The following is an 11759-nucleotide window of genomic DNA, read 5'->3' as shown; positions in this document are numbered from 1 at the left end:
TCATGTGTTTTTTTGCTCCCCATATTATATTCTGATGAATAACATTTTATAATTGAGATAATTGCCGTTTCATGTCTGAACATAATGCCGCAACATTTAATGACACAAAATTATAGCTTATTACAAACAGAGAGCAGAAATTCGGAAAATTTTCAGTTTCACATTTACAGTAGTGTAGACACAAAATGAATTTGTAAGTACAATAATAAATCTAATAAAAAATGCAAAACAAATATTGCAGAGAGCACGAAATAAAACTGTGCGTAAATGGCACGGAATACAAAGGTAAACTTTCGACTTTAAAATAAATTTTCCAAAAAAATCAAATTTTAGTCGATATATCTTGCTTGAGTTTGGACACAACTTTAAACACTTACCTCCGATCAAAATTAAATCTCACTGGGACCAAACGAATGTGTTTAGAAGGAGGTTGTGGGACCTGCATTGTAGCAGTTCAACGTAAAGATCACGTTACAAGAAAAATAATTACTCAAGCTATCAATTCGGTGATTATTGTACCGATTTTATGACAAACTGATTCTTTTTTTCAGTGTTTAGTGCCACTTTTCTTGTGTCATGGCTGGAATATCTCAACAATTGAAGGGCTAACTAACTCAAAAAATGATTATCATTACTTGCAGAAAGTTTTAGTTGATTTTAATGGCAGTCAGTGTGGATTTTGCTCACCAGGAATGGTCATGAATATGTATAGTCTTCTGCAAGAGCAAAAATTGACAAAAGAGGAAATTGAAAATTCCTTTGGGGGTAATATTTGTAGATGTACGGGGTATCGGCCAATACTAAGTGCTTTCAAATCGGTTTGCGACATTGAGGACCTGAAACTTTGTCCCAAAATTACCACTAGCAGAAAATGTGGCCCGTGTTATTTTAATTTAGGAAAAACAACTTGGATTAAAGTTTTTCTTTTTGATGATTTATTGCAAGTTTTGAGGACTTTTCAGAATTCTACGTACAAGTTAATTGCAGGAAACACAAGCATTGGTAATAAAAATAGTATGAAACTACAATCATTAATCATTATTGTCACAGGTGTGTATAAATGTAATGATGATTATCAGGTTTATGTTGATGTTACGGGTGTTGACGACCTTACCTCTTATCAAATAGAAAATGGTGATCTTGTCATGGGTGCTAATATGACACTAACAGAAACAATGAATTTGTTTGGTAAAATTTCCCAAGACAATACAAATTTTTCGTATTTAAAAAAATTAAAAAAACATATTGATTTAATTGCTAATGTCCCTGTCAGGAATGTAAGTACTTATTCACTTTCATACTTTAGAAAAATCAGTTGTTTTAGTTGGGAACATTGGCTGGTAATTTAATGATAAAATATCAACATAATGAATTTCCGTCCGACATTTTCCTTATTTTTGAAACAATAAATGCAGTTCTGTTGTTAGGTCAGTGCTGAATATTGTATGATCAATTTTTAATTTCTTGTTTCTAGTTGATACCGACAAAATGGAAAGCAAAATATTCTTAAAAGATTTTTTGAAAACGCCAATAAGAGGAAAAGTAATCAAAAAAATCATCCTCCCGCCTCTAAACCCCAATTTTAAATATGAAAGTTATAAGGTATTTTTAATTACGGTTGAATTCCTTATTAATCAAAAAAATTCAAGATCATGCCAAGAGCCCAAAACGCCCATGCTTTAGTCAATGCCGGCTTTTTACTCGAACTAAATGACAATAAAATTGTGCAGTCTGCTCGAATCATTTTTGGTTCAATAAACCCTTCATTTGTTCACGCAACAAAAACAGAAGAATTTCTAAAAGGCAAAAATCTCTTTGATAATAGAACTTTGCAATCATCTTTTGAAATTATGGGCAAGGAACTCGTCCCTGACATTATTCCTGGAAAGCCATCGCCACATTTCCGAAAACAACTCGCAATTTCTCTATTTTACAAATACGTTTTGTCCATAGCTCCGAAAAATTTGATCAGTCGCCAAAATCAAAGTGGGGCTACTTTACTTGAGAGAAGATTAACTTCAAGTAGTCACATTTACGAAAGTGACAAGTCTAAGTACCCTTTGACTCGATCAATGAGAAAAAGAGAAGCACTTGCGCAAGCTTCGGGGCAAGCCGAGTATATCATGGACATGCCAGATAGACCAAGCCAACTTTTTGGGGCCTTTGTTTTAGCTAAAGTGCGAGCATTATCGACGATACGCAAAATTGACACCAGTGACGCAATGGTTTAGATTTTAGAGTGTTGACAAAACAAAGTTTAACAAATAAGTTTGTAGAAGCTAGAAGGAGTTGTTGCTTTTTTCTCAAGTGATGACATCCCCGGACGTAATAATTTCACTCCAAAAGAAACAAATTCGTTATTTTTCTCAGTCGATGAAGAAATTTTTTGTAGCGGAGTTGTCCAATATTACAATCAACCGATCGGTCTTGTGGTTGCTACTAGTCAAGAATTGGCCGAAAAAGGTGCAAGTTTGATAAGAGTGGCTTATAGTCCGGGAAAGCAACCACTCTTGACTATTCAAGACGTGGTAAAAGCCGAAAAGGCAAATTTGGATACTGAAATCAAGCCAAAAAGTCGAGGCAAGAATGTTAGACATGTTATAAAAGGACAGTCGGAGTTGTCTTCTCAATACCACTACCATATGGAAACTCAATGTTGCAATGTTGTACCAACGGAAGATGGGCTTGACATGTACCCATCTAGCCAATGGCTCGACTTATCACAAACTTCCGCAGCTACCACCCTCAATATTCCAATAAATAAGTAAGTTATTCCGAACTAGATCATGTTTTTTTTAATCTTCTGAAGGATCAACGTCGCGATTCGCCGATTGGGTGGTGCTTTTGGTGCTAAAATCTCGAGAAATGCTTTGGTTTCCTCAGCTGCTGCTCTTGCAGCGTACAAATTGAATCGTCCAGTCAAAGTTTGGGTACCTTTTGAGACCAACATGGAAATGGTTGGTAAAAGGTACCCCATGTTGTGGAATTACGAAATGGGGGTCGATGATAACGGCACAATCCAGTATTTGGACATCACTTTTTACTCCGATTATGGTGTTGGAGGCAACGAGCCTAACATTCCGTACGTTTTAGATGCAGTTTTAGGGGCTTATAAAACCGATTTTTGGCACGTTAAAGCCTACAGTGTTAATACTAACAACCCTGCAAGTTGCTATATTCGAGCCCCTGGCACTTGTGAGGGGCTTGCTGTAATTGAATCAATAATGGAACATGCCGCAATGACCCTTGATAAAGACCCTACCGAATTCAGACTTAAAAATTTGAACAAGCAACACGATTTACTTGCACAGTTTGTGAAAGAACTGTACAAATGGGCTGATATTGATGAGCGGAAGAGTCAAATTAAAAGATTCAATGAGGAGAATAGATGGAGAAAGAAAGGATTGGCGGTTGTACCAATGGTTTATCATTTCCATCTTTTTGGCAATTATGAGGTCATTGTTTCCGTCTATAAATCGGATGGGAGTGTTGCTATAGCGCACGGAGGAGTCGAAATGGGGCAAGGTATCAACACTAAGGTAACAAATGACGTTGTTCAAATTTGAGTTAATTGTCTATTTGAAAGGTCATCCAAGTTTGTGCATACAAATTGAAAATTCCAGTTGAAAAAATTTCAGTCAAGCCCAGTAATAATTTAATTGCGCCTAATGCCCATATGGTTGGTGGTAGCTTAACATCAGAAACAGTTTGTCACGTATTATCTCATCCTTGTTTTATTAATTTTTGTTAAAATTCCATTACAGGGTGTGATTAAAGCTTGTGACATTCTGTTGCAACGTATGGAACCGATCAAAAAACAACTCGCTAATGGTAGTTGGGAGGAAATTGTCCAGGAATGTTATAATAAATACATTAACTTGTCGGCTTCTTCAATGTAATTTTTTCAGTGTTTGTGATTAATTTTCAATTGATTTTTACAGGGGAAGCCCATCCGAATTAAAAAATTACACCATTTATGGTGTTTGTTCTTCCGAAATAGAACTAGACGTTTTAACTGGTCAATATGTCGTACAAAGGGTTGATTTACTTGAAGATGCCGGCACTAGCATGAATGCTGGTATTGATATGGGCCAAGTCGAAGGCGCTTTTGTAATGGGCATGGGTTATTTTACGTCGGAAAAAATTATTTATAGCGAAAACGGCGAACTGTTGACTAACCGTACTTGGAATTATAAACCACCTGGTGCTAAAGATATTCCAGTTGATTTTAGGATCAAATTTCCCAGTGATACGCCTAATGACGTTGGAGTTCTCAATTCTAAAGGTTACTAAAATTATTTGTTATGTAAATGTAATGTTAAAAAATTATAGCTGTTGGAGAACCACCGTTATGTTTGGCGTGTTCAGTCCCTTTGGCAATACGGAATGCTGTTGCAAGTGTCAGAAATGAAACGAAAACTTCACACGGCAAGTGGTATCCTTTTTGTAAGCTTTTTTATCACATATTTTCACATAAAAATAAATGATTTTTTTTAGCCGGACCCTCAACTGTAGAAGACGTTTTTACCAATTGCATCCATGATTTTAACCAATATGTATTATAAAAAATTGTAATGTAACAGGGTTGGGAAAATAATAAATGAATGGAAAAAAATTTGAATTTAAGTTTGGCGCCATTTTTAGATGGCGCCACTCCATTTTTTATAAAATAAAAACAAGATGGTTGCCGTAAATATGTCAAATTTGCGGTAGTTTAACCGTTTTGTATGTCTGTGTAACAATATTCACAAAAAACTGTAGTTTTTTTATTATCGTGTTAATGAAAATCAATCGCTGCATTACTGGAATTTCTATGGATGCCTAACCAATTTTGGTCGTAAATATGTATCCCAACTTTATGAATAAGCCAACATTCATGAATAACCCTTCGAGTTCAACTTTTGGAGGTAAATAAAACGAGAAATAAGTAAATGATAGGTTTGTAATTACCATGGTTTCGTTTACTAGCGTCCACTTCAACTTTTGGACAACCAGCTCCAAACACTTCTATGTTTTCGTCAATGCAGCCTTCAAACATTTTCCAGTCTCCGAGCACGTCTTCTTTTACATCTGGAACTCCCAGCCAAACCAGCTTTGGTATGTATACCCCAAAATTGGAAAAAATTGTCGCAAAGACACGTAACATAACCTCACACTTGCCCCCTTGATTGCCCATTATTGTGCAACACTCTCCTTTTTTGTTTACTAACACAAAGTACACAGTTGTTTTGTATTTTTACTAACCGTTGTGATGAGAATTGATATGATTTGTGTGAATGAGTGTGTGATTTTTGACAGATCAGTCGTGTGATAATTAAGTGTCCTGAATTTTTACTAATTGTATTATGATTCTGACAGCTGTGCCCCCTCTTGCGTTGTCTCCAGATGAGGAAAACATGATGGTAGCAGCATGTGAGTTTTTATTTTTGGTTGCTTCCTTTATTTTTTTATTTATTTTCTTCAGATAATCGTGAAGCTATACGTAGATTTGAGACGCTGGGTGGTGGTGAGTTATTGTTCTATTACAGTCTTTCTTCTACGTTCTTTCTTGTCTTTTTCTTTTTTTATGGGGTTGGTGTTTTGATACCAACAACAAATGTTTCTTCTTCACAGAATTCAAGAGTTCACATAATTTAATAAAAAACAGAATAATAAGAAATTTTGTTTAATTCTAGATGACCCATCTATGCTTGATCCAGCCATTATGAGATATGCTGGAGCTGGTGAGTTTTTTTTCAAAATGATTTTTTTTTATTTATTTTCTGAAACGTTAGGTGAGATTTCTCCCAGACCACCATATCCGGAATTTCTTTCACCTCGATTTGGTGATCCCCGAGTTTCGACGGGTAATTTCTAAATATTTAAATCGAATTGTTGTTTTATTTTTTTTTTTTATTTAGCGGAACAGAGAGTTCCACAACAAATAAGTCCGTTTACTATTACTAGTAAGTTATTAAGAAGTATTTAGTTTAGAAATGTAGTAATTTTGAATAGGCCAATCTGCAAAGCCTCTTAACCGTCAGTTGACCCAATATCTTCAAAGTCGTAAGTAATGTTACAATTAAGATTGCAGTATTTATTTGTTTTTAAGTTGGTGTTGGTCGTACGTCAGTTGTTACATTTGGTAGTAAGTGAAAGTCTTGTTATTTTGGGCTAAAACATTTTTTTTTTTAATTTTTAATTAATTAATAGGTACTACAAGTAGTTGTATAACCAGTATTCCAGATCTTGGTAAGTTAAATGGGTGTAGATATTGAATCTTTGATAAAAATTGATAGATCCACCTGATGATTCAATGGGCGGTAACTGTAAGTACATTAAAACTTCTAGTTTGTATATGTTGTATCGAGAGACACAATATTGACACACTATTGACAGTATATTTTGTTTAGCTCAATCACCAAGTGCGTCGCGTAAGACGTCTGGTAAGTTTTTCTTCATTGGTGAGATTGTTTTGTAATATGTTAACCGGAGTGATGTGAGATTCCTTTATCCGTATCCTTTTTTTCCCAAGCACAGAATGGGCAATAGTCCGATATTTTTTTTGTTCAGTTTGTTGTTAATTTATATGTCTGTAGGAACAAATCTATTTGGTCAACAACCACAACCATCAACTAGTGGTGGTTTATTTGGTAGCACAAATGCATTCACTCAAAATAAAACATTCGGATTTGGTTCGGCTCCTCCTCAGCCCGGATTATTCGGCCAACAGCCGCAACAACAAGCCGGATCTTCTCTTTTCCAACCAAACAGTACAATGTTATTTGGAAGTAACGCTTTCGGAAATCAGCAGACTACAGGCACTGTTATTAAATTTAATCCGGTTACGGGTACCGACACTATGCAAAAAAATGGGGTAACCCAATCGATTAGTACCAAACACCATTGCATCACTTGCATGAAAGAATACGAGAATAAATCACTGGAAGAATTACGATTTGAGGATTATTCAGTTAATCGGAAAGGACCCCAACAACAGGCCGGTTTTGGAAGTACCCCTTTTGGGGCTTCGACCACTACAACGCCTTCACTTTTCGGCCAAACTGACAATAAACCAGCGTTTGGACAACCTCAAGCTTTCGGCCAAGCGCCAGCTTTCGGACAAACAACACCAGCATTCGGGTCGACTAACACGACAAGCACTCCGAATTTATTCGGGAAACCGAACACCTTTGGTGCTACTACTAGTACCCCAAGTTTTGGTTTTAATCCGACTCCGGCCACCAATCCTTTCAGTGGCAATCAGGCTACGAAACCTTTCTCTCAACCACTATTCGGAACACAAACCACGCAAGCTCCGTCGACTTTTGGAACTGGTGTTTTTGGACAAACTAACACTCCGGTAAGTTGGTTTTTATTTTAGATTTGTAGATTTTATTTGGACTGTTTTAGAATACAGCGTCTAATTTGTTTCAAAAACCGGCGCAACCCACTACTGGGTTTAACACCGGTCAAACGGGATTTTCATTTAATCAACCTGGTACTACTCAAAGTTCGAATTTGTTTCAAGTTTCGAAACCTAACACCGGTTTCGGAATTTTCGGTCAAACTAATACGGGAACAACAGGTTTCGGTCAGACGAGTCAACCAGCTTTTGGTTCGAATTTTGGAAAACTTACACCAAGTACTTTCACACAACCTACTCAACCTACATTTGGTACGAATTTGACCACTGGGTTGCAACAACAACCACTTTTCGGTGCCGCTACAGCAAAACCACCGAGTCTTTTCGGAGGTACAACAACCGGAAGTAGTAGTCTTTTCTCTAATAATGTCTTTCAACAAACACCTGCTACGTATTCACTTAATCTAAATCAACAACAACCAACGTAAGTACTTTTTTTTGTTTTAGGTTTTATTAAATTTGAAACTTTTTAGTCATTTCCCACCGGAATCGGCCGAGGAAAATAAAAGTATTTCATTGCTTGCAACTGATAGTTTTCCCGATGGACCATTCGTATACGGTTTAGAACCTAAACTTCTTGATTCTAGTAAAAGTACTACGAACCCACAAGATATTAAAGCACTTTTAGACTATTCGAAAAAGCGAGATGAAGGTGCAGGAACAGGATCAAAAATTAAAGTTGACTTGCCAAGACCTAAACGAGTAAGTGTTTATTTTATTTTTTTGACTGTTAGTATTGTTTGTCTCTTTATAGGGCACTAACTACAGCAAAGAATTTTTCGAAACAAACCAAATACTTAAAAGTTCACATAAATGCCTTGTTATTCGTAAATTTAACGACAGTAATTCGACAATTTACAATAAATACAACAATGAACTTATCGAGGAAGCTGAAGAGAGTATAAAATCTTCCCCGCCAAGTGAGGCCGGTACTTGTGTAATTTTGAGCCCGCGAAGTCTTGTCACTGAGAACGACTACACTGAAGATATAACCGAATCAGATGCTACCAAAAGCAGAAGGGGTTTAAAATTACAATTTGACCCATCAATAACAGACACTACAAGAACGAGCAAGTCGTCTTATTCATTCGACGATTCAACAACATACACTCCGAAAACTGGTTTAAGCAAAACCAGTTTTGGTGAGTCATCATCTTCAAAATCAACTCCTCGTCTTAACGGCAGCATAGGGATAAGCGACGACGAAACAATTACAGAAACTGATCCTGAAATGGTTTTGAATTCTTCAATAACTGAAATGGACAGTACAGAAAATCCTGCTGGCGTTATATTGACACGACCAGAGTATTACATGTACCCAGCTTTGAAAGACTTGCATCAATATATCGATGATAATGGCGACTGTATCGTCCAAGGATTGACAATTGGACGTCGAGGATATGGCAATGTCCATTACCCCGATCCAATCAACATCGCCAATATGAATCTTGACGAAATCATACATTTCCGTCACCGTGAAGTAATTATTTACCCCGACGATACTAAAAAACCACCAATCGGTGAAGGTCTAAATCGACGTGCACAAGTTACCTTAGATAAAATTTATCCACGTGAAAAGGGTACTAATAATTACATCACTGACGTTAATCAAATTATCCAAACTAATTTCGTCGATAATCTCATGCATGTCACTCAAAAGCATAATTGCAAATTCGTAGATTATAGGCCCAAGACCGGTTCATGGGTCTTCAAAGTGAAACATTTCTCAAAATACGCTTTCACTGACAGTGACGAAGAAGAATGTGAAGTCCCGGCTGATAAGGCTATTGCTAAAAAGGCGCAAGATATTTTGAAAAAACTTGACGTAAGTGGGGGGGCTAATTTAGAGGTGATTGTATTATATTTGGTTTTGAAGAAGGTGGAAGAAATACCTGCGCTTGGTTTGGGTGGCAGCACTCCGGTAAGCAAAACTCGACTTATCCAAGACTCGGAAAGCTTCGCCACCGAACCGACAATACTCGATTTCTGGCCCGAAGACGATCAATATACAATATCGGAAGAGATGTATCATACTGAATCATCGATTCAGACTCTCAAATCGTCACTTTTTGTCAATTTGGAGACACCTCAAGAACCAAAGAAGACGGAAAGTGTTGTTAAACAACAGCAAATTCCGAGCGAGGTTATAGTGACGCCTAAAGTATACAAATTACCGGATATAAGACGTAAGTGTTTTAATTGTTTTGTCAGTTTGTCAAACTTTGATTTAGTTGCAATCGTTCCGGTAAAAGTTACGACAACGCAAAAGTGTTACACGGAGTTGGGCGTTTTTAGATGTAACACTTATAAGGTGGGCTGGGGGAATGGTTTCAACTTTTATAATTATGATCCATTTGCTGACAATGAGGTGATTTATGCACTCACACATTGCAATATTGATGTCATGAATTCTAATTCAGGAATGGTTTGTTTGGATTCATTTGTTTTGTCAAATATCATATATATAATTTGATTGTAGCCGAACTTAACTGATTTACTTAAAGTAACACTCGAAGAAAGTGAATTTGTGTTTGATCCTAATCAAATACCAACTCTGCATATTAAATGTGATTTGAATTATTTACAAAAACAGACAGATTTATTCAACGATTACGTGAAAACTCGATCATTGTCAGGTCAGGAAAAATACATTTGTAGCGTTTGGAATTTATGCTTGGCGCTTTGGGGACCAGGAGATGATACGCCCTGTATGCGAAGACAATACGTCAGTGATTGGTAATTATTGACTTAAGTTACTTAAGTTACTACACTTGTATAATAATATATTCTCACAGGTTGAAAAAATTTTCTTATGAGTTATCCACCGACTTGAACCTTTATGAACAATTTAGTTCCGACGAAACTGAAGCATTCAAAACGATTTTCAAACTGTTGTCATTCCATAAAATTGCTGAAGCTAGCGAATTTGCGGGCAGAAATAATTTAAGTCAGCTAAGTCTGCTTATAAGTCAGATGAGTGCCAACGAGAGAGTGAAATCGTGGTTGAGGAAATACGTGGAGAGTTTTGAATGGAAAGAAAAAGATATAATAGCTGATGAGTTTAAAAGATTGTACTTGCTTCTTGCTGGCATACCAATACAGGAAACTATAAACACATGCGAGGGTTTGGATTGGATGAGGAGTTTTGGGGTGCATTTGTGGTATGTTGCACCAGCTGCAGCTCCAATCAATGTTGCGTTTAATTTGTATAAGAAAGCATTTGAGGAGCTTGACTATGCAGCAAAGCCGTTTCCACCATATCACAACGGAGACACACAAATCCCTCACTATGACATACTTTACCAGATTTTGACACTTTATGTTGACAGTACACACCAATTATGTAATGTTTTGCATCCTGAAACTCACACTGACAATCTTATGGACTATCGACTTAGGTAAGTTTGCAAAAAAATTAATAATTGAATTTAAATTGTAAGTTGTAGTTGGTTTTTGCTTCAATTATTCTTGTCGTTGAGAGTTGGATTGATTCGGGAGTCGGAAAAGGATCACTTGCATACAACTTTCGCCACCCAATTAGAAAACCTGGGCCACTGGAAGTGGGCTATATTTAGCCTACTCTTTCTTGAGAATAACTTGTTAAAAAAGAATATGATAATGAGAATCCTTGATAGGAATCTCTCAACTCAAACCGAATCAATTGAGAGAGAACTCGTGAAGACTTTCAAAATTCCGCCATCTTGGATTCATGAAGTTAAGGCAACTAAAGCTAAACTCGCCGGTCGCTACTACGAGTACTTCCAGCATTACATCTACATGGGAGAATGGCAAGAGGCTAATGCTGCATTTGTTGACAATATTTTACCAGAACTGTTCATTAATGAACAGTACGAGTATTTAAATAGCTTTATCAATAAAATCCAACCGTATTCAAATCTTTTAGTGAACTGGAACACACAAGTTGGCCTTGTTAAAGAATTTCTGGAATTGCAAGAAACACTGGGTGGAAGTAGCGAAGTGTCGTCTGTTGGAGGAAAATTGAGTTCTTTGTTTCGCAGAATTAATTGTTTTCCGACTAAGAACGACAAACAGAAATTGTTCGTTGTTGAACTTTCACGAAAATGTGCCTTGCTGTTTAAGATTTTTCACAAGAGTTTAGATAGTCAGGTGTTTCAAACCAAATTTGTTGATATTTTGAATAATCTTGCAATGCCTCCAGATATCAAGCATTACGAAATCTTTTATCTTATTAACAAATTCACCCAGGAGGAACCAGAAATTCATTAATATAGTTATGTACTTTTAATTATGTCGTTTTATCTTGTACCGTAATTTTTTTTTCTTAATAAATATGTTATCATGACCGAAGTAGTTTCAATAAAAATGTAGATTA

At 36.4% G+C, this 11759-nt stretch overlaps 2 protein-coding genes across 5 annotated transcripts; both read left to right on the top strand.

The window, feature by feature from the left end:
* The first annotated feature begins 99 nt into the window (after window positions 1–99).
* On the top strand, window positions 100–4607 carry LOC123006431 (indole-3-acetaldehyde oxidase-like). Its single transcript, XM_044400900.1, is given in 16 exon segments — window positions 100–126; window positions 129–193; window positions 242–285; window positions 334–506; window positions 552–1002; window positions 1051–1277; window positions 1325–1427; window positions 1475–1602; window positions 1650–2225; window positions 2277–2764; window positions 2810–3539; window positions 3587–3715; window positions 3765–3895; window positions 3942–4285; window positions 4333–4446; window positions 4498–4607. Coding segments are annotated over 16 exon segments (3798 nt in total). The 3' UTR covers window positions 4566–4607.
* Window positions 4608–4683: 76 nt separating this feature from the next.
* Window positions 4684–11730, top strand: LOC123006153 (nuclear pore complex protein Nup98-Nup96). 4 transcript variants are annotated; one of them, XM_044400413.1, is made up of 12 exons: window positions 4684–4907; window positions 4969–5097; window positions 6579–7342; window positions 7393–7829; window positions 7879–8107; window positions 8160–9230; window positions 9282–9591; window positions 9637–9830; window positions 9885–10141; window positions 10201–10803; window positions 10852–11253; window positions 11310–11480. In XM_044400413.1, the coding sequence occupies exons 1-12, from the start codon at window positions 4844–4846 to the stop codon at window positions 11338–11340; spliced, it is 4491 nt and encodes a 1496-aa protein (XP_044256348.1). In that variant the 5' UTR covers window positions 4684–4843; the 3' UTR covers window positions 11341–11480. The 4 variants fall into 4 exon arrangements, with proteins under 4 accessions (XP_044256348.1, XP_044256345.1, XP_044256344.1 ...); XM_044400412.1 differs by lacking the exons at window positions 4684–4907; window positions 4969–5097 and adding exons at window positions 5488–5723; window positions 5775–5846; window positions 5901–5945 and having other exon boundaries at window positions 10852–11730; XM_044400410.1 differs by having other exon boundaries at window positions 9285–9591; window positions 10852–11730.
* Window positions 11731–11759: the final 29 nt, after the last annotated feature.

This window comes from Tribolium madens, unplaced genomic scaffold, assembly GCF_015345945.1.
Source record: "Tribolium madens isolate multiple individuals breed KSU strain unplaced genomic scaffold, Tmad_KSU_1.1 Scaffold_2;HRSCAF=44;Tcas5.2_LGX, whole genome shotgun sequence".
Taxonomy (NCBI): domain Eukaryota; kingdom Metazoa; phylum Arthropoda; class Insecta; order Coleoptera; family Tenebrionidae; genus Tribolium; species Tribolium madens.
This window is presented reverse-complemented; position numbering and strand designations above follow the sequence as displayed.

Bases quoted from the DNA above. Each gene is read 5' to 3' on its own strand.
- LOC123006153 (XM_044400409.1), top strand. From the start codon at position 4,844: ATGTATCCCAACTTTATGAATAAGCCAACATTCATGAATAACCCTTCG. The intron at 9,592-9,636 runs GTAAGTGTTTTA...ACTTTGATTTAG, and splicing joins CAAATTACCGGATATAAGAC to TTGCAATCGTTCCGGTAAAA. The intron at 9,831-9,884 runs GTTTGTTTGGAT...ATTTGATTGTAG, and splicing joins TGAATTCTAATTCAGGAATG to CCGAACTTAACTGATTTACT.